Here is a 22,890-nt window from a genome sequence, read left to right on the forward strand (position 1 = left end):
GTATTTCAGTCTGTGCATTCCATAAGGCCATCAGGAGGAACCCTGACACCCAATGGATCAGCAAACCAGCCTGCAAGCACAGGGAGATGCAAGGGCTGCCACTTGCGGGCAGCAAGAGACACAGCCTTGGAAAAGGCCACATTCCTGCCACACTGCTGGTGGTTCTCACTATGCAGCTTGGAGAAGGCACAGTGCTCTCTAGCTCCAACATTACTGTTAATATAAGTAATGGTTGTAAACTTCTTACCTAATAAACATTTAGGACAGTCAAAAAAAAAAAAAGACAGGGGGATGGTTCTAAGTTAGAAGAGATTTAGGAGATGTAAACAAGCAATGCATGATTCTAGACTGGAGACTGTTTTGAAAAAGAAAATAAAACAGAGCAACAAAGGACATTTGGAGGGTAACTGGGAAAATAACTACAGATTAGAAATTTGGGAACTATTAATTTTCCTGATCATGGAATTGTGGTTACGTTGGAAGCTGTCCTTAGATTTTGAAGATACATGTTAAAATATTTATGGGTAAAGTGTCTATTATATCTATAATTTATATGAAATGGTTTAATAAGAATTATATATGTGCATATGACACAAATAAGATACACTAGTGACAACTATTAAATCTAGATGGTGAATGTTTAGGAATTTATTGTACTAATTCTTCCCACTTTTCTAGATGTTTGAAATTTTTTGTAAAAATTTTAAGAGAAAAAGAAATACAGAGTTACATTATATTCATGGAATGAAAGACTCAATATTAGAAAAAAGTAAATTAATCTGTAGATTCAACATAATCCCAGTAAAAAAATCTCAGCATTATTTTGGGGGCACAGGAATTGGTAAACTCATCTTAAATTCATATAAAAATGCAAAGTGCTGAGAGCAGCCTAGGCATTCTTGAAGAACAAAGCAAAAGGACTTATACGACTCGATATCAAGACTTAGGATCTTTGTTGAGGGTCGCACTGAGCTGCAAGTGGCTTCCAGAGTGTCTTTACTTTTTTATTATTTTTTCCATACTTTAAAAAAATATTTTATTTTTTTAAATTTTACTTTTAGAGAGAGGAGAAGGGAGGAGGAAAGAGAGGGAGAGAAACATCAACCAGCTGCCTCTCAAACAACCCCAACTGGGGACCTGGCCTACAACCCAGGCATGTGCTCTGACTGGGAATCGAACCTGTGACCCTTCCATTCACAGGCCGGTGCTCAAGCCACTGACCTACACCAGCCAGGGCAGGAGTGTCTTTAGGAGTCAGCAACATGGCAGAAGATATTAAAATCAAAATCAAGAACTATCAGGACTTCCGCCAAGATGGAGGTATAGGTGGATGTGCCGTGCCTTCTCACACAACCAAGTTTAGGGACAACTAAATATTAGCAACACAAAACACAGCCAGAACACGGAAAATTGAACTTTTCGGAAGTCCATTAACAACAAATTCTGCAGCCTGACCGGTAAGGGGCGAAACCAGTGACTGGTGGAGCGGGATTGCACAGGAGGACTCGGTCAGAAGGGCTCAGGCGCGGAATCCAGGCGCAGGGTTGGACCTAGTGAGCGACCCAGCGAGTGACCAGGCGAGCGACCGCGGAGGAGACAGCGGGGAAGCGGTGCTGCGTGTTGACTGGGGTCGCCTATTTGTGCGCGAGCGGACAGGCGAGGGAGTGGGCGGTTCGACCGGGGCCGGCATCCCCGCGGCAAGCAGCAGTAGAGGGCTCCGCCATTTCCCCACTCTGACCACGCCTCCACATACAGCGTCACAACCCAGCGACCTGGGAGTCCAAGGCGCCGCTTCTCACACTTAAAGGGCCAGAACAGACCAAAAATGTCGCAAATTCTCAAAATCCCTGAGCCCATAGACCTAAGAGATGAAGAAATAGCAAAACTCTCAGACGCACAGTTTAAAACACTGGTCATCAGGATCCTCACAGAACTGGTTGATTATAGCCACAAATTAGAGAAACATATGAAGGCGAAACTAATTGAAATGAACGGAATTGCACAGGAAACCAATAGCGATGAAAAGAAAACTGGGACTCAAATCAATGGAGTGGACCAGAAGAAAGCAAATAATGGCCAAACAGAAAAGAGTCAGGAAGCAAGAATTCAAAGAAATGAGGAGAGTCTTAGGAACCTCCAGGACATCTTTAAACGCTCCAATATCCGAATTATAGGGGGTACCAGAAAGGGGAAAGGCACAGCCACCAGTGGAAAACTTATTTGCACAAATAATAAAGGAAAATTTCCCCAATTTGGCAAAGGAAATAGACTTCCAGGAAATCCAGGAAGCTCAGAGAGTCCCAAAGAAGTTAGACCCAAGAAGGAACACACCAAGGCACATCATCATTACATTAGCCAAGATTAAAATCAAGGAGAGAATCCTAGAAGCAGCAAGAGCTAAGGGGACAGTCACCTACAAAGGAGTCCCCATCAGACTGTCAGCAGATTTCTCAAAAGAGACCTTACAGGCAAGAAGGGGCTGGAAAGAGGTATTCCAAGTCATGAAATCCAAAGACCTACAACCAAGATTGCTCTATCCAGCAAAACTTTCATTTAGAATGGAAGGACAGATAAGGTGCTTCTCAGATAAGATCAGATTCAAGGAGTTCATCATCACCAAGCCCTTATTATATGAAATGTTAAAGGGACTTATCTAAGAAAAAGAAGTTAAAGAAACATGAACAGTGAAAGGACAACAAACTCACAGTTATTAACAACCACACCTAAAACGAAAGCAAACTAAAAGGACAGCTAGATCAGGAGTGGAAACATAGAAATGAAGATCTCAAGGAGGGTTAGCAACAAGGGAGTGGGAGGAGGAGAAGGGGGGAGAAGGTACAGAAAATAAGTAGCATAGACAGTAGAAAGAAAATAGATGGGGGGGGGCAAGAATAGCATGGGAAATATAGAATCTAAAGGACTTGAGACACATGGTCATAAACTAAAGGGGAGTAATGGTGGGGATGGGGGGTAAGGGGGAGGGGAATGAAGGGGGGAATAGAACAACTGTAACAGCATAATCAATTAAAAAAATAAAAATTAAAAAAAAAAAAGAACTATCAGACTGCTCTTTTGATAGTCACTTCCCCAACCAGAACCAGACCAGGAACTACTGGCAGAACTACCTGGACTCCCACCACTGTGCGAAGGCAGTGACTGCTACAAGGGGTGATGTCTCTGTGTGGGAATGTCCTACGGTGGGTACCAGTCCCTTTGCCCTGTATCCTAGCTGTCAGCCTGGATGACTGCTGGGCAGAAGGCACGTTTCCTGAGAAGACCTGAACTGGCTGCACCCCACCTGCCCTCTGTCCTCCATCCTTCTCCCAGGGCGGTGAAGGGGGACCTCAGTACGTCCCACCCTAGGATCCTGAATCATGGCTTACCTAATAATAAATACTTGTTGAAAAGGTGTTTAAAAAAAAAGACTTAGAATTTAAAAAGAAAAAAATGTAAAGCAAAAAAAAAAAGACTTAGGATAAAGCTGTAGTATTTGAGACAACCTGGTTTGGGTAGAAGGGTAGAGACGCTGACCAATGGACAGAAAAGAGAATCCAGAAGCAGACACCACAGGTCTACGATCATACGGTTAGTAGCAGAGGCAACACTGCACTGAACTGAGGACAGTGGTCTCCCCCGTGTACAGAGCTGGGTCCGCTGGACATACAAACAGGGAAAATACATCTGCACTCCTGTCTCCCTCCAAACACACATTCTGTTCCAGATGGATTGTAGCTTTAAATGCAGAAGTTTGGGATTTAAGTCCTGACTGGTATGGCTCAGTTGATTGGGTGTTGTTCTGTAAAGCGAAAGGTCACTGGTTCAATTCCCAGTCAGAGCACATGCCTAGGTTGTGGGTTCTGCCTGGTGGGGGCAAGGCAACCAATCGATGTTTCTCTCTGAGATGCTTTTCTCCCTCTCTACCTCTCTCCCTTCCCCTAGATACAAGAATAAATTTTAAAAATCTTTCAAACAAATAGGAGAATGACTTTGTGACTGTGAAACAGACAAAGATTTCTTAAACAAGACACAAAGAGGGTATTCATAAAAGAGCAATTTGCTGAAGTACACTCATATATCACAATAAGAACTTCTGTTCATCTAAAGATAGCATTTAAAGAATAAATAGGTGACCTTCAGATTAGGAGGTAATATTTACAACATCTGACAAAGGATTCAAATCCAGAATATATAAAGAAGTACTACAAAGTCAGTAAGAAAAAGTCAGACAACTGAATTTAAATATGGACACAAGATTCAAACAGGCATCTCACAAAAGCTGCCCAAATGACTAATAAACACATGAAAAGGTACTCACACTCATTAGTCACCAGGGAAATGCAAATTAAAACCACAAAATGCTATCACTACACATGCACAGAATAGCTGAAATGAGAAAAAATTAGAAATCAAGTGTTGGCAAAATGTAAAGCAACTAGAAATGTTATACTATGTGTCACTAACTATGAAAGTGCAACATCTGCACCCCAGCAACCCCACTCCCGGCTGTCTCCCCAATAGAAATGGGCACGATTTGATGTGAGCCAAAGACGAACACGGAATGTTCACAACAATTCTCCTAACAACCCAAAGCTGGACCTACCCAAACGCCCACCAATTGTGGAACGAACTTTAAAATGTGGTATATTCAGCCCTGATTGGTGTGGCTCAGTTGGCTGCGCATTGTCCTGAAAAGCAAAAGGTCACCGGTTGGATTCCCAGGTTTGGCCCCCCGTTGGGGTGCATAAGAGAGGCAACCAATTAATGTTTCTCTCTCACATCAATGTTTCTTTCCCTCTCTGTCTCCCTCCCTTCCCTTCTCTCTAAAAACAAATAAATAAAATCCTTTAAAGAAATGTGATAGACTCATATTTAGCCCTGGCCAAGTGGCTCAGTTGGTTGGAGCATCATCCCAAACACCAAAAGGTTGTGGGTTTGATCCCTGGTCGTGCCATGTACAGGAGGCAACCGACCCATGTTTCTCTTTCTCTAAAAAAACAAAACTAAACACAACAAACAAATCCTCGGGTCCTCACCCAAGTGTTGTATTCATTCACACAATGAAATTCCAACACAGCATGAGAATCATATATTCAACAACACACAGCAATATGACTGAATCTCATCAACATTGTGTAAAATGAAAAAAACACACGTGTAAACACAAAAACAGGTAAAAGTAATCTATGTTATTATTACCTTTGGAGGGGTGACAGTGATCAGAAAGGGGAACAAAGGTGGGGCTCCTGGGACACCACTCATATACTATTTCTTGATCTGAACGCTGATTATATTCTATATGAATATATAGAATACATATGATTTGTACACTTGGGTAAGCCCATTACACTTCAGTAAAAACCTAAAAAAAAGAAAGGTCCAAGGTCTCACTTAAAGTCATGTAGTGGGTATGCTGGCAAACAGGAATCTGAAGCCAGGTCTGCCATACACAAAGCCCCACAGTTCTACCCCCGAGTCTCCTGGTTCCCACGCCGCAGAGGGCCAAGTCCCCAGAGCAGTGGTCCGTTCTGGGACAGATTTCTGAGTCACATAGGGTTCCTGTGATTCCCAGCATTCAGCCATCACTTCCACTGGATCGACTCCCCAGATACCTCCAATTTGACCACTTGCCTCTAATCATTAATCACTGAGTACATACCACGTGCCAGGCACTATTCTAGATGCTTGGCAGGCACTAGTGAAACAAACAGATTCGCATCTCACATCTCCAGCTACCAGACAGACCTTTGCTAGGCTGTTTCAGCATCACCTCAACCAGTGTGTTTGAAGTGGAACTAAGCATCTGAGCATCTATCTCTCCCTTAAAACCCAGCAGCACGGTAAAGGGCAGAGGGACTGAGGCCCATGGACACCCTCTGGAACCTGATTTTGCCATTGACTGGTTGTGTGTGAGGTTGAACTTCTCCAAGCCTCAGTTTTCTCATCTGTAAAATGGGAATAGCAGACAAAATGGGGCATGAATCCTGGCTCCATCTCTTACTAGCTGGGTTTCTCCTGATCATACCATTGGCTAGCTGTGTGACAGGGTGAATCGTTTAACCTCTCTGTGCCTCCGTTTCCTCAGTCACTGAAATGCGGATAATAGTACCCACCTCATCAGGTTGTTGTGAGAATTAAATGAATTACTATATGTGAAGCTACATAAAGTAAATGCTTAAGTGTGTACTGTTATTATTAGCTCATAGAATTAGTGAGAGAAACAAGGGAAAAGGCACAGAAAACACTTCACTGAGGGCTTTACATACAGTATCTTTTTTGCTTACTTATTTTTAGAGAGAGGGAACAGGAGAGAGAAAGAAAGGGAGAGAAACATCAATGTGTGAAAAAAAATATCATTTGGTTGCCTCTCCCACACCCCTAGCTGAGAATCTGGCCTGCAACCCAAGCACATGCCCTGAGTGGGAATCGAACCAACAACCTTTTGGTCTGCAGGCTGGGGCTCAATACACTGAGCTGCGCCAGCCAGGGCCATATAGTATCTTCTTTAACTCTGATAACATGACAAGAGGTTAGGTTATAATTATCACCAGATTACAGTTAAGGAGACTTTAAAGTGAGGTTAAGTGACCTGTCTAAGGCTACACAAAGTTCTGCCTAGTAAGTGACGGAACCAGGATGTGAAACCAAATTTCCAAAGTGTGGGGTTGAGATATTTTTGTAAATTTTAAAGTGTTATAATGAGTGTTATATATCCCTGCCTGGTTCCTTATTTCTACTGACGGAGGCACAATCCAACAGCTGACAGGAATCTCAAACAGCAGAATACACAGCCCCAGCACACAGCAGACACTTGATAAACATCCCTTTGCTCACTGCCTGTTCTAACCCCTTCAGTTTACAAATGAGAAAGAGGCCCAGAGAGCGTAGGGAATTTGCCCAAGTAGCAGCCAGTGAGTGGCAGAGGCAGGAGAACCAAGTTTGGAGTCTCTTTGCAGACACTTCCTTCTCCCTCATCCCTGCCTGGCCACTTCATTCTCCACTTCCAACATCCTACCCAGGCCAGGCCTGTATCACCAATCAGTTTAAGGACTCCCCACTCCCAGGCCCTCTGCCTTTCAACTCCCCTCATATACGTAGGCTGGCACATTCCTCTGAATAACCCATTTAGAGTCACTTTTCAGCTCAAAAACTCTTCACTCACCTCCCCTAAAAAACAAGGTAAAAGGACAAATATCTTCTCCTGAAATTAAGGCCTTTCACAATTGAGCCCAACCTCCATTCCTGCTCCATCCTGGCTGTTCTCTGACAGCTCTTCCCCACAAGTCACTGGAGCCCACAGCTTCCTGCCCCTGCTCCCACCCAGCCCCAGCCCCTCGCTTCTCTTTGCTCCCCAGGACTTGCTATAGCCCTGTCCAATCTCTAGCAGGTTTTTTGACCACTTAGGCCTCAGGGGCTCTCGTGCCTTCCACACAGCACGTGAACATACTCGCTGCTCCACACTAAAGTGTGACAGGACTGCTATGTGTATACATTGTCTCCCCAACTAGAGAGTATGCCCCTTGAAAGCAGGGACAGTGGGATAAACAGTCAGTCCTAGGCCCATGAGCTATAGGCAAAGAGGAAAGAAAACATGCTTTGGACTCAGGCAGGCCTGGAGTTCAAATTCCAACCCATCCATGTATAAGCTAGTGTCCTCAGGGCAGTTACTCAGCCTTTGTGACTGTGAGCCTGTTGTTGCATCTGTAAAAGCAGACAAATGTAACAACTACCTTGAAAGGCTGTGAGGATCGGAAATAGCACACAGAAAGGAACTGGCTCCCGGTGAGTACTTACTAGAAGCTATTTTCACAAGGGGCAGCAAGGGGCAGGTTCTAGAATCTGGAACGCTGGGTTCAAATACTGGTTTTGTTACTTAAGGAAGTCCCTTTACCTCTCTGGGACTCAGTTTCCTCATCCATAAAATGGAAGTAAGAAAGTCTCAATCTCATAGGCTGGTGGTAAGGGCTGAATGAGATGCTGCAAGGACAGCTGAGCACGGTACTGGATTCAGGGGAGCCGCGGCCCCGACAGATCACACTGTGGCTGTGCTCAGAAGTGTCGGTATGAATCTTGGCCCAATCACTTCCTAGCTGTGTGATGTGAGTCAGGTTGCTTAACTTCTCTGTATCCTCAGACGAAAATGGGACATAATCAACTCCGCCTTGTTTTTTAGTGTCATTATGAGGGTTAGGTGAGAATTCATGAAGTGTGTTTAGTCAAGTATATATAGTACCTGGCAAGAGCTTAGGAAATAGTAACCATTATTATTGTTATTATGGCTTTTTGTACATCATGCTATGTTCCAAACAACTGATTTACAAAGAAACTTCAGAACACAACCCATCTGTGTGTGAAGGACAGCCACAGGCCCTCCTGAGGACTCAAAGCACTGCAGTACTCACGGGCCCTCCCCAGGGCGGAGGAGAGCCCAGCCCTCTCCTCCAAGGCAGGGAGGGAACTCCTACCAGCACGTTCTGGCCTCAGGGCCAGGATTTCTCCTCTCTAGAACTCAGAGAAAGTAAAGCTCTGCACACCCAGCTTCCTCAGGCCTCCAAGAGGCAGAAGCAAAGGAGAGAAGGTGTGAAGCTGGAGCAAGGGTGCCACCCAGATGCTGAATAAATCACCAACTGCAGGACCCTAAACACCCTGAGTTAAAGGAGGCTTTGTGAAGAAGCCACTACGGAGGCTGAACTCCATGCAGGGGGAGACAAACAGCAGTCCACTCCTTTTTCTCGGGCCAAACAGTCCTGGCAATTCACCACCCTGGACTTGGCCTCAGAACTCTCAACCCACTCCCCAAAGCAGCCACTATCAGTGGCAAGACTGTCAGTGCCTGGACCAAGTCCATTTGCCATTCCTTACCACAAGGCTCAAGCCTCTTAAGTTTCAATAGAGGAAAACAATTTTCAAACTGTACCAATGTTCCGTGTCTCACTGGATGTGCCAAAGCGCTTTGGGCTGGGCAAGGAGATACGTGCCCACATTTTACAGATAGGGAAACTGACTTCACTCCAATGGTATAAAATGGGGCTGAAATGAGAACCCACGTCTTTGAAGGCATTCATTTGTTCATTCTTTCCAACATTAGCATCTAGTATGCCAAGCTATTGTACAAGAGCCTGGGAGTGGCAGGTGAGGGGAGAAGGGGTGAGTATATATAGATGAGTCAAATACGTTTGCTTTGGTTACCAGTTCAGAAAATACATGTGGAAGACACGAAGAGAGTGGTATAAAAGATGCTATCCTTGCCCTAAGGGAGTCTAAGATCCACCCCAGGGCTCTTGCTCTTTCTGCTTTAGGCCTTTCCCTAGAAAGTAAAAAGACCCCCTCCTGTAGAGAAGCCTTCCTGCTGCCTTCCAGGGAGGCGCTACGACCCCGGGGAAGTGGTAATGGGGAGAAAGGCTCCTTCCCACTGAATGGCCATGAGAAGCAAATAAGTCTTCAGACACCTTCCTCCTGACCAAGGGGCCTGCTATGGGTCTCTACACCCTGGCCACAACCCACAGAAAAGAGCAGGTGGCAGGCATTCTGCAATCAGAATGGCTAGAGCTGTAAATGAAGCCCAGTGTCTGGCACAGAAGCCCTCTGGGACTTAGAAGGTCATGACCTTCTGAGAAGGCTTTAGTGAGGGAAGGAGGGGATCTCTATTCACTCTGCTGAGCCCTGCTGCTTTCTCTTGTCCCCACCTGCAGAGGAAACAACTTCGGGGTTGCAGTCTGTCCAGCTTCCGGGCCAGCTCAAGGTCAGTCAGTCGCAGTTCTCAGGCTGTGAGTGCTGGGTCACTGTAATCCCAATCTGACCATTCCTGTTCATTCCAGAGGTTTATGGAGTCCCTGCCAAGTACGAGTTTAATGGTAACCTGGAAACACAGGAAGAGCTCAGCCTGAGAGCAGAATGAGCCAAAAGTGGATAATTACAGTCAAGTACAAGAGGCACTGTGAGTCAGGCCTGGTGATTCTGGAACCAGCCTAATCTCATTTTGAAACTTGTCCTGGTCTCTTGTTAGTTTGACTTTGAGGAAGTTGCTCAACCTCTCTGAGCCTCAGTGTTCTCTCTTGGTAATATTATCAACATTGTAAGATGATGATGCAAATTAGAGATGACATAGTGAAAAAATCCAACCCCATAGCTAGTAAATTAATGGTATTAACTGGTATCTAGATTCAATACTGTGAAAACATAGACAATATGGTAGGGCAGGAGGCAGCATTCAAGAAAGCAAGTGGTGTGTTGGCTGGCGTGGTTCAGTGGATTGAGCCCCAGCCTAAGAACTGAGAGGTCACTGGTTCGATTCCCAGTCAAGGCATGTGCCTGGGTTGTGGGCCAGGTCCCTGGTAGGGGGCATATGAGAGGCGACTTGACTGATGTATCTTTCACACATCAATGTTTCTGTCCCTCTCTTCCAACCCCTTCCCCTCTAAAAGTACATAAATAAAATCAAAGAAAGTGAGAAAGAATGAAAGAAAGAAATTAAGCTAGATTAGAAAGCAGGATTCCTTGGCCCCTCCAGAGGAGGGCATGGCAGTGAGCAAAGGCACAGAGGTATTAACTGCACCGTGTGGCTGGGGGCACTGGAGAGTGGCAGGAGATGGGGGCAGGGTGGGCTGGAGCTTGCCCTGGTCCTGCAGGCAAGCGCACCTCTGCAGACAAGCAAGTTTTCAGGAAGATGAAAGATACTGTAGTTTGTTTCCTGGCCATGACACAAAGCAACATTGAATCACATGATGAGAAAGTTAATCCCCCCGCCTTTTATGAGAACAAATCCTTTTTATTTACTTTTCAATAAATTTAAATCCTTGAGGGGTACAGCATTACATGGGTTCTGTGTCCAATGGCCTTAGCAGGAAGGTCGCTTCGCAATTTAGCACGAACCAGCCACTGTTTCCATGAGCACGAGTTCCCTTTCCCCAGATGACTCTGGCTTTGTTCAGTTTGCCACCAGGAGTCACTGTGTTGTTCTTAGCTTTGTACACATAAGCACATCTCTTGCCTAGACAGAACTCAGTTTCATCTTGAGCACAAACACCTTCAATTTTAAGAAGAGCTGTGTGCTCCCTCTAGTTCTGGAGACCCTGCTTATAGCCAGCAAAAATGGCCTTGGACCACAGCCTTTCAGATGTATCTGTTGTCATGGAAGTCCTGTTCCCTGCAGCCTCCACAGGTTTGTCCAGGCCACTTTTCAATTCTCTTTCAAGCCTTTCATCCCATCAGGGAAAGCCTCAGCTTTTAATATTTTATACCTATGATCCTCACAGGCTTCCAAGCTGCTGCTTTCAGCAGGCAACTGTGACCACGAAAAGTTCCCTGACATTGTAAAATTTTGTTTTTATGCTTATCTTCTATGCAGAACAAGTGGCTTCCTGCTTACAGGGGTGACAAAAATTTTCCTCATAAACTACTAAAAAAAATACTAAAGAAATGCAGTTACATGGTGAGATATGGAAAGGGCAAAAGTCACAAAGGTTATATACTCCACTGACCGATCTTTAGGAAATACTACTGAGTGTGTTAGGAAGTCACCCACACTCTGAACCATGGAGGGTCATGGCCAAATTTGAGTCTTGGAGAGACAATCATGACTGAAGGAAGAGGCCAGGTGTCCAAGCCTGGTCAGCAGAGCCAATCGGGGTGAAGTCAGTCCCGGGGCTGTGGGAGGACTGGAGGGGAGATATCCTGGAGACAGGATAGGGTTTGTGACCTGTTACGGGCTGGCAGAGGAAGAGGAAGCATTCATGTCTGTCCTGTGAGTTGTGACTGTCTAGGTGAGTGCCCGTCAATCGGATTTAGATGTTTCTATCACCTCTCATCACACCAGGAGCTTTATGCGCCAATGTTCCAAACCCTGCCTCTCTCCCAGCTGCCCAGTGTGCCTGGGCTCTGTGTGGCCCTGCAGGGTGACCCAGCTGCACAGCGTGCCAGCTGACAACTCAGGATCTCAGACCAGGGTGACCAAGGGCCTGGCTTTCCCTTGCACTGCAGCTGAGGGGTTTCCCAAAATAGGAGACTTTCAGTGGTAAAACAGGAACAGCTCCGGGAAATCTGGGAGGTCCTGGTCATCCAACCTCAGACAGTACTTGTGGGGTAAAGCCCTGGGCCAGATTCTGGGGGGCTGGAGCTGCTGGCCTCTGGGGCCAAAGTGAGAAGGGCATAGCCTGCATGGACCCACGCCCAGGTAGTCAGTTCACATTTAGATGGACAGCACCATGGCCTCAAAGCCAGCCCCCAACCTTCACAAAAAAGCTCAGTGGCCTTTGTCCTTTCCAAAAAAAAAGTTTCACTCTGATTGGAAGCTTCCTGTTCAAGTTTGAGAATTTAAATCCCCCAAAGATGCCTCTTTCTAGGCTTGGCAACTGTTCTCAAAGGAAAGTCTCCAACCCTGACATGAGGGCCCCACAAGAACGCCTCTACCCCATCCTCCAACAAGAATGTCCCAAATTCTCTGAAGTGCTCCTTGTATCCTAGCAGACATGGCCTGATCAGGGTCCTATGCCTGTCCCCCTTCTCCCCACTCTGTCCTCTCCTCCTCCTGTTCCAGCCTAAAGGACTCCCCTCACACATCTTCCTGTTCTTGAATTCCACCTAAACTTGATGGTTTGGCTCAATGCACTTCTCCATGAGGCCTCCCCATATCCTTCTGGTAGAAGGTACTCCTGGCTTCCCTGATCCTCTTCCAAAGCCTGATCTTACCTGCAGCGGCCAGTCAGGCCTGTCTTTGTGCCCCAAGGCACACACGCTCACAAGTCAGCATATGGAATCAACACATAAATGATCTGACACATAAATGATCAAACCCGTGATGCCTAACTGGGAGAAGTTCTGACTGTCTCTCCACCAATCACATGGGGACAGCAAGGAGGCTCATACACTGAGCCAAAGTCACTCAGTTGTCCAAGGAGCAGACAAGGTGAACGAGATACTCGCTGTCTAGGAAAGGCTACTGGGTCTGCCCACAATTCCCAAATGACCACCATGTAGCACAGGACCAAGACCACAGGGTGCTTTGGGAATGTGTCATGGAAGGTGTGGTCCAACTGGGGTCACAAAGGCTTCCCGGAGTACAGGACACTTGAGCTGAGACACAAGGATGTGGCCATCTCGGAAGTGAAAGCAAGGGGTTTGGGAGTCAAGGCACATACTCTGCCTCCGCTCCTCTACCCTCTGGCCTGTAATCAACAGCTTCAGTTCCTCAGTTTCTGCATTGGCATAGCTGGCTGCTGTGAGGATTTGAGGGGATAATGGAAGGAAAGCCCTCAGCACACAGGCAAGCCCTCCCCAAACATGGAGGATTACTGTTGTCAGTATTACCCAGACAGCTCACAGGAGGCAGAGCATTCTAGGCAGCCGGACCCCTGAGCCCAGGCTGCACTGGACCATAATCCTGCCTCTTGATTAGCCCCATCCAGGAGGGAGGAGAAATGGGGCTACAGCTGAGCCTCCCCACTGCCAGGCAGGCTGGCCCAGGTCAGACCTTGGGGTTCTAACAGAGCAGAAGCCAGGCCAAGTGACCCAGGGATGCAAGGGGGAAGGAAGCTGGAAGAGAGCAACCAAGGGCATGGCTGAGGATGGGTCTGGGCAGAGTATGAGACAAAGAACAGATAGAGCAAGAGAATATCCTCTCCCATCCCATGACCCTCCCAAGCTGCTGTAGAGAATTAGTAGAATGACTTCCCATGACGGATGCAGCAGGGTTTTGACATTTATAGGCCACAGTTCTCTTCAGGGCCAGCTGGGTATTTAAAAGCTTCTCTGAAAGCCACCCAATTAGGGGAAGGAGCCAACCACAAACCGGAAACTAGTGAGGTGTGCAAATATCTATGTCACTTCTCAGCAGGAAGGAGCTGGGGTGAAGCAAGTTGAGATGACGGCCCTGGCCCCCTGCTACCCAGCCACCCAGCGGGACCCACACTGTGAGGAATCAAGGGCCATCTGGGGTGCTTGGGAACACAGGTCCTTTTTGGTCACACTGGTCTTCCTGCTATTCCTCAAACACGCCAATCTGTTTGCAACTCCAGACTTTTGCTTTTACTGTTTACAAACCACTTATTACCAGCTCCATTACACCATTCAGGGCTCATTTCAGGTATCACCTCCTCCTAGAGGCCTCCCCTGACCACCTAATCTAAATTAGCCAACTTCTCATATCTACTGTGCTCTTCCCCCAGATCCCCACACAGCTAAATCCCTCATCTCTGCAGGTCTTTGCTTCTCTGCTCAGGTGCTACCTCATTCATGAAGCTTTCCCTGAACACCCTATTTAAAACCATACACTCTCCCTCAGCTCTCACCCTACCTCCCTGCTTTCCTCTTCTCTGTCCCACATCCTAGATCTTTCATTGCCGTTTACTGTTTTATTCTCCCCGCTAGAATGTCAGCTCCAAGAGGGCAGAGAGTATTGTAGATTTGTTCACCGCTGTATTGCCAGCATCTAGACAAGCACCTGGCACACAGGAGGGACTCAATAAATGTTTGATGAGTCAGTGAATAAATGTATCTGAATGGTTAAGAGCAGGGGCTCTACTCAGACTGCTTGGGGCCTCATCTCAGCTCTGCTTACTGTGTGATCTTGGACCATGTAGTTAACTTCTCTGAGACTCCATTTAATCATAACAGGTGAATAAAAACAGTACTCACCTCACAGGATTATTGAGTAATTAAATCAGATTGTGCATATAAAGAGGTACAAACAGTGCTTGGCACCCAGGAAGCACTCAATACTATGCTGGCTGCCATCGCAGCCTTCACCTGCTAGCATTTCTTGTTATTTGCTCACTTATTTATCATCTGTCTCCTCCATTCTAGTGTCTGCTTCCATATGTCTTACTCATACTGGACCCCTAGCGCCTAACATAGTTTGGGAAGAGAAAACCAAGCCTCCTCTCAAATCAGGGAACGTGGACCTGGGGGACACAGCTTCAGTTGAAGTAGAAGCCTCACCGATCTGTTTCTCCAGGGCGGCTGCTTCACAGACTGTGGCCCGGGGCAGGATCCCAGGGTCGGTGAAACTTGTCTGTAGCAGGCAGCTCATGACGAAGAAGAAGAGGATGGCAGCAATGATGGGGATGGCAAGGGTCAGTTGGCGGGCCAGGAAGGGGCAGCTAGAGAGAAAGAGAGAGAGATGAGTGGATACCCCAAGGGCTCCCTGGGCACAGGACACTAGGCAGGCGTTGTGATCCCAGCAAATACCATCATATTCTTGAATAGAGCCTCTCCCCGGAGGCAGCAGCCACTCCCCCATAAGAGCCTGACATCACTAATTAATCTTTGCACTTTCACCCTGAGCCATGGCAGATATGGTAAGTGGATCCCAGCACTCTTAACCCTTACACCTAGTACAGCCTCAGAATCCTCCTAAACACAGAACTCCAGGCAGCTACTTCCAATGAATTGGAATGTCATTTGAGAAGAAGCATCCATGACAGTCAGTCACTCACTCCACAAATATTTACTGAGGCCCTCTATGTGCCAGGAAACACCTTCAAGAATAAGCAGGCATACTGGCAGTAAATAAGACAGGAGTCCCCTGCTCCCTTGATGAGGCTTAGGGTCTAATGAGGAGAACAGATATGTAAACAGAGAATTGCCACAGAGAGCCTTGCAGGGTATAATGGTAAGGGGAAGGCAGTAGGACAGTCAGGAAGGCAGGCTGGCTAAGGAGATGCCTAAGCTAAAACCTGAGGAATGAGTGGGATTAGCCAGGTGAAGGGGGCCGGAGAAAAGCACAGTCCAGTCACTGACATTGTTGCCCAGAGGCTGGTGTCCCAAGTCAGTTCTGTCAGGCCCCTGACCCCCGCTGGCTCACAGAACACCCCATGTACAGGACTGGTTTCGAGGCCCAACCGCATTACTGACCACTGTCCTCTGCTGCCTTCCCTCCCAGAGCCATAGTGGCACCTGATGAGGTGAGGAGCTGCTATTTGGGAGATGACTGGCTGCTGGGAGGCCCAAATCAGTCAAGGTTCCAGGAGCTGACATAACAGCAGGAAGAAAACATGTGGGTACCTACATGCTCCTTCTGGAGCCTCCATCATTGGAGGCTCTGGCCTCCAGAGAGGTCCATCCCTTGAGGGGCAGAAACTGTCAAGGCCAAGAGCTCCAAGTGAGACACATTCTGCTCCAAACATCTTCATGCTCCCCCAATCCGAACCTCAAACAGAGCTGAGCCCTCCATGTCACCCACATGACAACTCAACCAGACTTCTTGGGGGATAGAGACTTGAAATTGGAGACTTGTAGAGCTCTCAGAAGCACCAAGTCCCAACCCCCTGATTTTACAAAGGGGGACTCCAAAACCCACAGCCAGATCCGAGGTCACCCAGCCAGTGACAGGACTGAGGTCTTCGGGTTCCCAGCAATGCTCTGTCCATTCATTTGACAAATGTTTACTGTACTGAGTGTCCACAACACACCAGGCTCTGCTCTAGGCACTAAGTATGCCACAGTGAGGAGAATGAAGTCTTGTTCCCATGGAGAGAGGCACGAACAACAAAAAGTATACATATGGTATGTCGGATGAGAACAATGAGTCTGGGCAGAGGGAACGTGGGACAGGCCCTCGTTTGCTGCATTGTGGGGATGCTCAGGAAAGGACAGAAGAGAGTGAGCCTTGAGGCTACTACCTAAAGGTGCAAAGGCCTGGGGTAGGAGTGTGCAAGGAGGCCAGTGTGCCTGAAGGGGAATGCACAAGGGCAGCAGGAAGAGATGGAAACAAGGAGGAAGCCCATCATCAGGATTTTGGCCCTCATCCAGGGAGCCAGGGAGAACTCAGGTCTGACTTACAATTAAAGATGAACTCTGGCTGTTCTCTGGGGTGGGAAACAGAGCAGAAGCCCTGCTTGGAGGCCTGTGCAATAATATGCCAAACCACCCTGGCTGGCGTGGCTCAGTGGATTGAGCACGGGCCTGTGAAGCAAAGGGTCGCCGGTTCAATTCCCAGTCAGGGCACATGCCTGGGTTGCGGGCCAGGTCCCCAGTAGGTAACACATGACAGGCAACCACACAGTGACGTTTCTCTCCTACTCTTTCTCCTTCCCTTCCCCCTCTCTAAAAATAAATAAATATTTAAAAAATAATATGCCAACCAAACAACGGAGCAAAACCATTCTCAGTGGGAAGAACCGAGAGCCACCTTTCCCTTTCCCCAGAGCACTAGGTGAACACCCTCACTAACAGCATTCCCATCATGCCAGCTACCTACCAAACTTTCATCCCAGTCCAGACTGACGTGAGTTCTCAGCCCAAACCCAAACCTCCCCGCTAAGTCCCCCACCCCAAGAAAGGAGGAGCAAAGAGAAAGACAAGATGTTTCACAAGCTCTCCCCAAACTCAAAATTCCCTGCTTCCTGCCTCTTTGGGGTCAAGTCTGTCCCAAGTGAAGACACTCACTCAGCCCAGAGAACATCCTGCTTCTGAACTGACCAAATCCCAGACAGCAGGTCATGAGGACAACTCATGGCAAGCACTGCTTCCTCTTGCCCTCCTGCCCTTGCTGCAGCCCTGGTGGGAAGACCTGGGCAGGATACTGGAAAACGTACTTTCGAAATACCCCTGTGGGCTGTCTCAGCAACACAGATGTGAAACTCAGCCCAGAGCCGTGAAAGGGTAGCGTGGGAGGGAGGTCACGGGGTGGGGGGTGGGGGGATGGGGAGGGCTCCTCAGACCTTCTGCTTGCTAAAACTATCCTGGAACTTTGTATCCATCCTGACTCAGAAGGGAAGTATGAAGGGGAGAAGCTAAGTGGTAGGAACTCCTCACCTTGCTTCAAGGGGAAACCCGCTCTGGCTGGGTGGCTCAGTTGGTTGGAGCCTTGTTCCCGTACACCAACAGGTTATGGGTTAGATTCCTGGTCAGGGCATGCAGGGAACTGATCAATGTTTCTCTTTCACATCCATGTTTCTTTCTCTCTCTCTCTCTCTTTCTTCTTCTCTCTCTCAAATCAATAAACATATCCTCAGGTGAGGATTAAAAAAAAGGCAGGGGCACAAAACCCAAGGTCAAAGATACATAATCAGGAAGCTGGAAAGGGTTCCCCAGGGACTGGTGTCTTTGTAGCAGACTCATTCATCATGGCTACAGGCCCTGGGGATGGGCTTTTGGCAAAGACAATAATAACAGCAGCAGCATTTTCTTGTTATAGGCTAAAAGCTAAGTGCATGACCTCATGACAACCTTAGGGAGTGGGTACTGTTATATTTCCCATTTTACAAATGAGGAAACCGAAGCTCTGAAGGGTGAAGCAACTGCCCCGAAGTCCCACAGTTAGTGTGTGGTGGCTCTGGGATTTGAACCAGGTCTCTTGGCTCCAGAAATGGTGTTCTTAACTACATCGTATTATGAAGACCATAAAAAAAATGGGGGGAACTAGGTGGGGGAAGTAAAGCTCATACAGCATGCAGTGGGGGGTGTGTGTGCACATGTGTGCATGCAAGGAATCACGTAGCCAGTGGCTGAAGCTAGTGACCAAGGGTAGAATGGAAAACTTCTGATATAAATATGTGACCCTGGTAAAATGATGGGCATCCCCTCCTCATCCATCAATTGGGGGAACCATGTGGGCTTGGGGATATGAAGAGGTTAAAGTCCACAGGAGCAAACATGACTTGTTACACGAAAGTACTATGGACTCTACTAAGAAATAAAGAAGCACTGCAGCTATTCCTGCCATGGCACAGGCCAGAGGGATGCTCCAATGTTAAGTGGGTTAAAAAAAAAAGGTCAGGAGGTAGGGGACAAGGGCTTAAGAGAAGTCTAGGAGAGGAGGACACTGAGGAAGGACAGAAAGCTCTAAAGAAGCTAAGGAAGGTACTGGAGAGGAAAAGGAGGCCTGAGAGTCCCAAAGATATTATATTTGAGGGAAGACTGCCTGAGGACCCAGGCCATGAGGGAGAAGCAAGGGGAGAGGGTCTGAGACTAGAGAGATGAGCAAGGGGACCCTAGAAATAAGGGCCCTGAAGGGAATGGGGAAGACCGCTAGGAAATCTGTGGTGAGGAATATATAGCCAAAGGCTATGGAAGAAACTCAGAAGTTACCTGGAAGGAATATACATAAAAGGTGCCTCAAGTCAGGAAGAACCTAGGGGCCAGAGCCAGTCCTGAGGATAGGTGAGGAGAAAGGATCTGCTCAAGGAGCCGGGGAGGGCTGGGGCAGGGGAGGTGGGGGCAGATTCTGAGAGGGCAGAGAGGGTGGGGGTCAAGGGACATGGGAGGGCAGTGATGCTGGCAAAGGCAGGGTGACAGGGAAGGATGGGGGTGCGAGGGCGGGGCCACAGAGGGTGAGGTGGCTGGGAGGGCGGGCGGGGACCAGGGAAGAAGATAAGAGGTATGCAAGGTGCCGGAGAGGCCTGAAGGCAGACTCAGAGGGACAGAGAGGATGACGGCCCCAGAGGGGCCAGGAGTGAAAGCTGCCTGGCAGGTGCCGGGAAGGGTGGAGTCCCAGGGAAGTGGGATGGGTTAGGTACCCAACGGGACTCAGAGGGCTCGAGCGCCCATCAAAGGCTGGGGAAGGTGGGATGCGCGACAGGGGATGGAGGAACCTGGAGAGGATGGGACGCCTGAGGGACCCGGGACCGGGGACACCGCGAACTCACTCGAAGACGAAGAAGAGGACCGTGGTGGTGAGGATGAGCAGCAGCGTGAGCGCAAAGACGCCGCCGTGGCCTGCCAGCATGAGGCGGCCGCCGCAGTAGAAGCGGTTGCGGCCGGGGAACACCTCCCACTTGCGCCGTGGGCGGTGGCCGACGCTCCCGCTGCCGCTGCCGCTGCCGCTACCGCTCCAGCGCGGTGCAGTGGCGGGCGGCGGGGGCCCCGGGCCCGGACCGGAGGGCGCGGCAGGGCCGGGGCGGCGCGCCCCGGGGGAGGCGGGCAGCTGGGCGGCCCCGGGGCTGATCTGCTGATACTCGCAGTCCTTCATGCGGCCGGCCGCCGGCCTCCGGTCCACGCCCCGCGGGCCGGCCGCGCAGCACCGGGACCGGGCAGAGCAGCGGAGGTGGCGACGGCGGCGACGCGCGCGCCGCTAGCTCACTCGCTGGGGGCGGCCCCGCCCCGCCCCGCCTCCGCCTCCGCCGCCGCGGCCTCCCGCCGCAGCGCCCCCTCGGCCTGGGCCAGGGAAGGAGCTCCTACCCGCTGCCGGTCCTGCCTGACCTGCTGCAGGGCACCGGCCAGTCCCTGCAGCCCCTAAAGCGGCCCGGTCCGTTCTGCACAATGACAGGGCAGCAGATGCGCACTCGAGGTCTTTCTGTTCCTTTTCAAGCACACCATTTGTTGGGCGTCCCGTTTGCGCGGGGCACCGTGCCAAGCGCCGAGGATGGGGTGGTGGACTTTGTGATCTTCTGTAATCTGTAATTCCAGGGCCAGGCTTCACCTATTTCTTGATGACTGGCCAGGCAGGTGTTTTACGCGGCAAGCAGGAGTGCGTGTGGGGACACAATCTTCTTTGAAAACCAGGGGCCTGTTAACTACCGCCTTGAATTTCAAAGTGCCCGGTAGTTGTGTGTGTGTGTGGGGGGGCATATGCGCTGGCCGCCCTCACTCAGCTCCGTGATCCTAGGTGACACTTCATGTGGAGTTCTTGTCTCATGGCCCCAGTGTCTTTCAGGAATTCTTGGTGTATTCATTTTCTATTGGTGTGTAACAGATTACCACAATTTAGTGGCTTAGGACCACACACATTATCTCACATGTTCCAGGTCAGGAGCCCCCACACAGTTCAGCGAGTCCTTTGCTTAGAGTCTCAGCGAAGGCTACCATCAAGGTGTCAGCCAGGCTGCAGTCTGTCCTGGAGACTCAGCTGGTAAAGAATCTGCTTGCAAGTCCATTCCGGTTGTTGGCAGAACTTACTCCCTGGGGATTATATGACTGAGGCCCTGTGATTTTTGCTGGCTGTCAGCTGGAGGTGTCCCTCAGCCATGTGCAAATCCTGGAGGTTACCATAGTTCCATGTCATGTGGGCTTCTCCAACATGGCTGCTTACTTCATCAAGCTCACAAGGAGAGTCTATAGCTCTAGTCTTCGAAGACACTTTTTTATAGTGTAACTTATTTCACAGTTGACCCTTGAACACCATGGCTTTCAAATGCACATTGATTTTTTTTTCAATAAATACCTGTACCTTTCATCCTTTCATCCACAGTTGGGAGTCCACAATGAGGAGGGCTGATGTATGCCATTTTCTATAGGAGATTTGAGCATCCGTGGATTTTAGTATCTGCCTGGATCCTGAAACTAATTCCCCATTGATACCAAGGGACTACTAAGTTTTTAGGGAGTTGAATGTTAAACATGGATTTTTTACTGCACAGGGGTAGGCGCTCCCAGCCTCCACATCGTTCAAGGGTCAACTGTATATGCAACAAGAGCAACATCCCATCACCTTTGCCATATTCCACAGATTAAAAGAAAAGTCACAGGTTCCACTTCAACTCAAGAGCAGAGGATTACATAAAGGTGTGAATACCAGGAGGCAGAAATCACTGAGGGTCAGTTAGGGTCTGTCCACCAGACTGAGGTTATTGGAAAACCTAAGTAAAAATATAGGAAAAGGGAGAGCTGGAGTCCTCGCTGGTGTGGCTCAGTGGACTGAGTGCCAGCCTGCAAACTGAAAGGTTGCTGGTGCGATTCCCTGTCAGCACATGCCTGGGTTGTGGTCCAGGTCCCCATTTGGGGGCAGGGGCATGTGAGAGGCAACCCATCGATGTATCTTCCATCAATGGATCTCTCCCTCCCTGTCTCTCGGAAAATAAATACAATCTAAAATAATAAGAAGAAAAAGAAGAAGAAAGAAAAGGGAGAGCTGGAGACTAGGGTAGGAGAGAGGAAGGAAGGAAGTCAAAACATGATGGGAAGTGGAAGGCAACAACAGTAACCTCAAGGATCACTAATTGGTACACATGTCTAAGGCCACCCTCTTGGTGCCAAAGATTCTGGATTTGATGAGCCCCACCTTGAAGGAGTCCACCAAGCTGTGGGCTTTCTATCCTCTCACTACTTGTCTATGGAACAAAGTCACAAAACTGGACGTACTGGTTCCAGTACACATTCTTGCTGTCCCACTCAACTGGGTCCTCTTGAAACCCTAAACCTTTTCTTGTTCCTTGTCACTTCATGGAAACCAACTTGACTTTCAGCTTCCCTCTTCTCTACCTCATAATTTGTATTTGAATCAATTTTTTCCTCACATCTTAAAAATGTGGACCTCTGGCTCTGGCTGGGTAGCTCAGTTGTTTAGAGCTTGTCCTGATATGCCAGGGTTGTGAGTTCGATCCCCAATTGGGGCACATACAGGACTCAACCAATAGATGCAAAAATAAGTGGAACAACAAAAATTGATGTTCTCTCTCTTTCTCAATCAATAAATTTTTTAAATTTTTTAAATTCGTATTTATTTATTTTTAGAGAGAGGGGAAAGGAGGGAGGAAGAGGGAGAGAAACATCAATGCGTGCTTGCCTCTTGCAGGTCCCCTACTGAGGACCTGGCCTGCAACCCAGGCATATGCCCTGACTGGGAATCGAACCAGTGACCTTTCAGTTCACAGGCCGGTACTCAGTCCACTGAACTACACCAGCCAGGGCTCAATCAATCAATAAATTTTTAAATAAATTTAATGTGGACATCCCTCTTCCCATAGCCAACCCTCCATTCATGTCTTATCACTTCTGTTCACTGAGACTGCAAACTCATACTCAACTCTCTATCAGTTAAAAAGCAAAACTAAGCTAAAACACTAACAATTGAAACAGCTTTCCACGTTTGGCTACCTCTTTGCTGTAGCTTCAGGTTTATCTTTTTCTTTCTCACTAGAGTCATATTAAAGAGCAGCTACCATTTCCTGGTCACCTATTCATTTCTTTTTTTTTTTTTTTAACCTTTCGTGATTCTCCTTTTCTTTTTTAAAAAATATT

General features: G+C 48.2%; 1 protein-coding gene and 1 pseudogene across 4 annotated transcripts in view; both read right to left on the reverse strand.

The window, feature by feature from the left end:
- LOC119042213 (14-3-3 protein sigma) overlaps positions 1 to 20,013 on the reverse strand; it is a 35,458-nt gene extending 15,445 nt beyond the window's left edge. The window contains exons 1-2 of one of the 4 annotated variants that reach the window (XM_037135884.2): positions 19,581 to 20,013; positions 14,932 to 15,092 (exon numbers count right to left, since the gene is read on the reverse strand). In XM_037135884.2, coding sequence (XP_036991779.2) covers positions 14,932 to 15,092; positions 19,581 to 19,903 — 484 coding nt within the window. In that variant the 5' untranslated portion in view covers positions 19,904 to 20,013. Of the gene's footprint in view, positions 1 to 4,315; positions 4,384 to 5,196; positions 5,342 to 9,683; positions 9,836 to 14,931; positions 15,093 to 19,580 lie in introns of those variants that run through there. The other 3 variants (XM_053660700.1, XM_053660702.1, XM_053660699.1) reach the window with 3 other exon arrangements.
- LOC119042174 (60S ribosomal protein L35a-like) lies at positions 10,786 to 11,236 on the reverse strand (annotated as a pseudogene).
- Positions 20,014 to 22,890: the final 2,877 nt, after the last annotated feature.

Source organism: Artibeus jamaicensis, unplaced genomic scaffold, assembly GCF_021234435.1.
Source record: "Artibeus jamaicensis isolate MK-2021 breed Jamaican fruit bat unplaced genomic scaffold, CSHL_Jam_final scaffold_847, whole genome shotgun sequence".
Taxonomy (NCBI): Eukaryota; Metazoa; Chordata; class Mammalia; order Chiroptera; family Phyllostomidae; genus Artibeus; species Artibeus jamaicensis.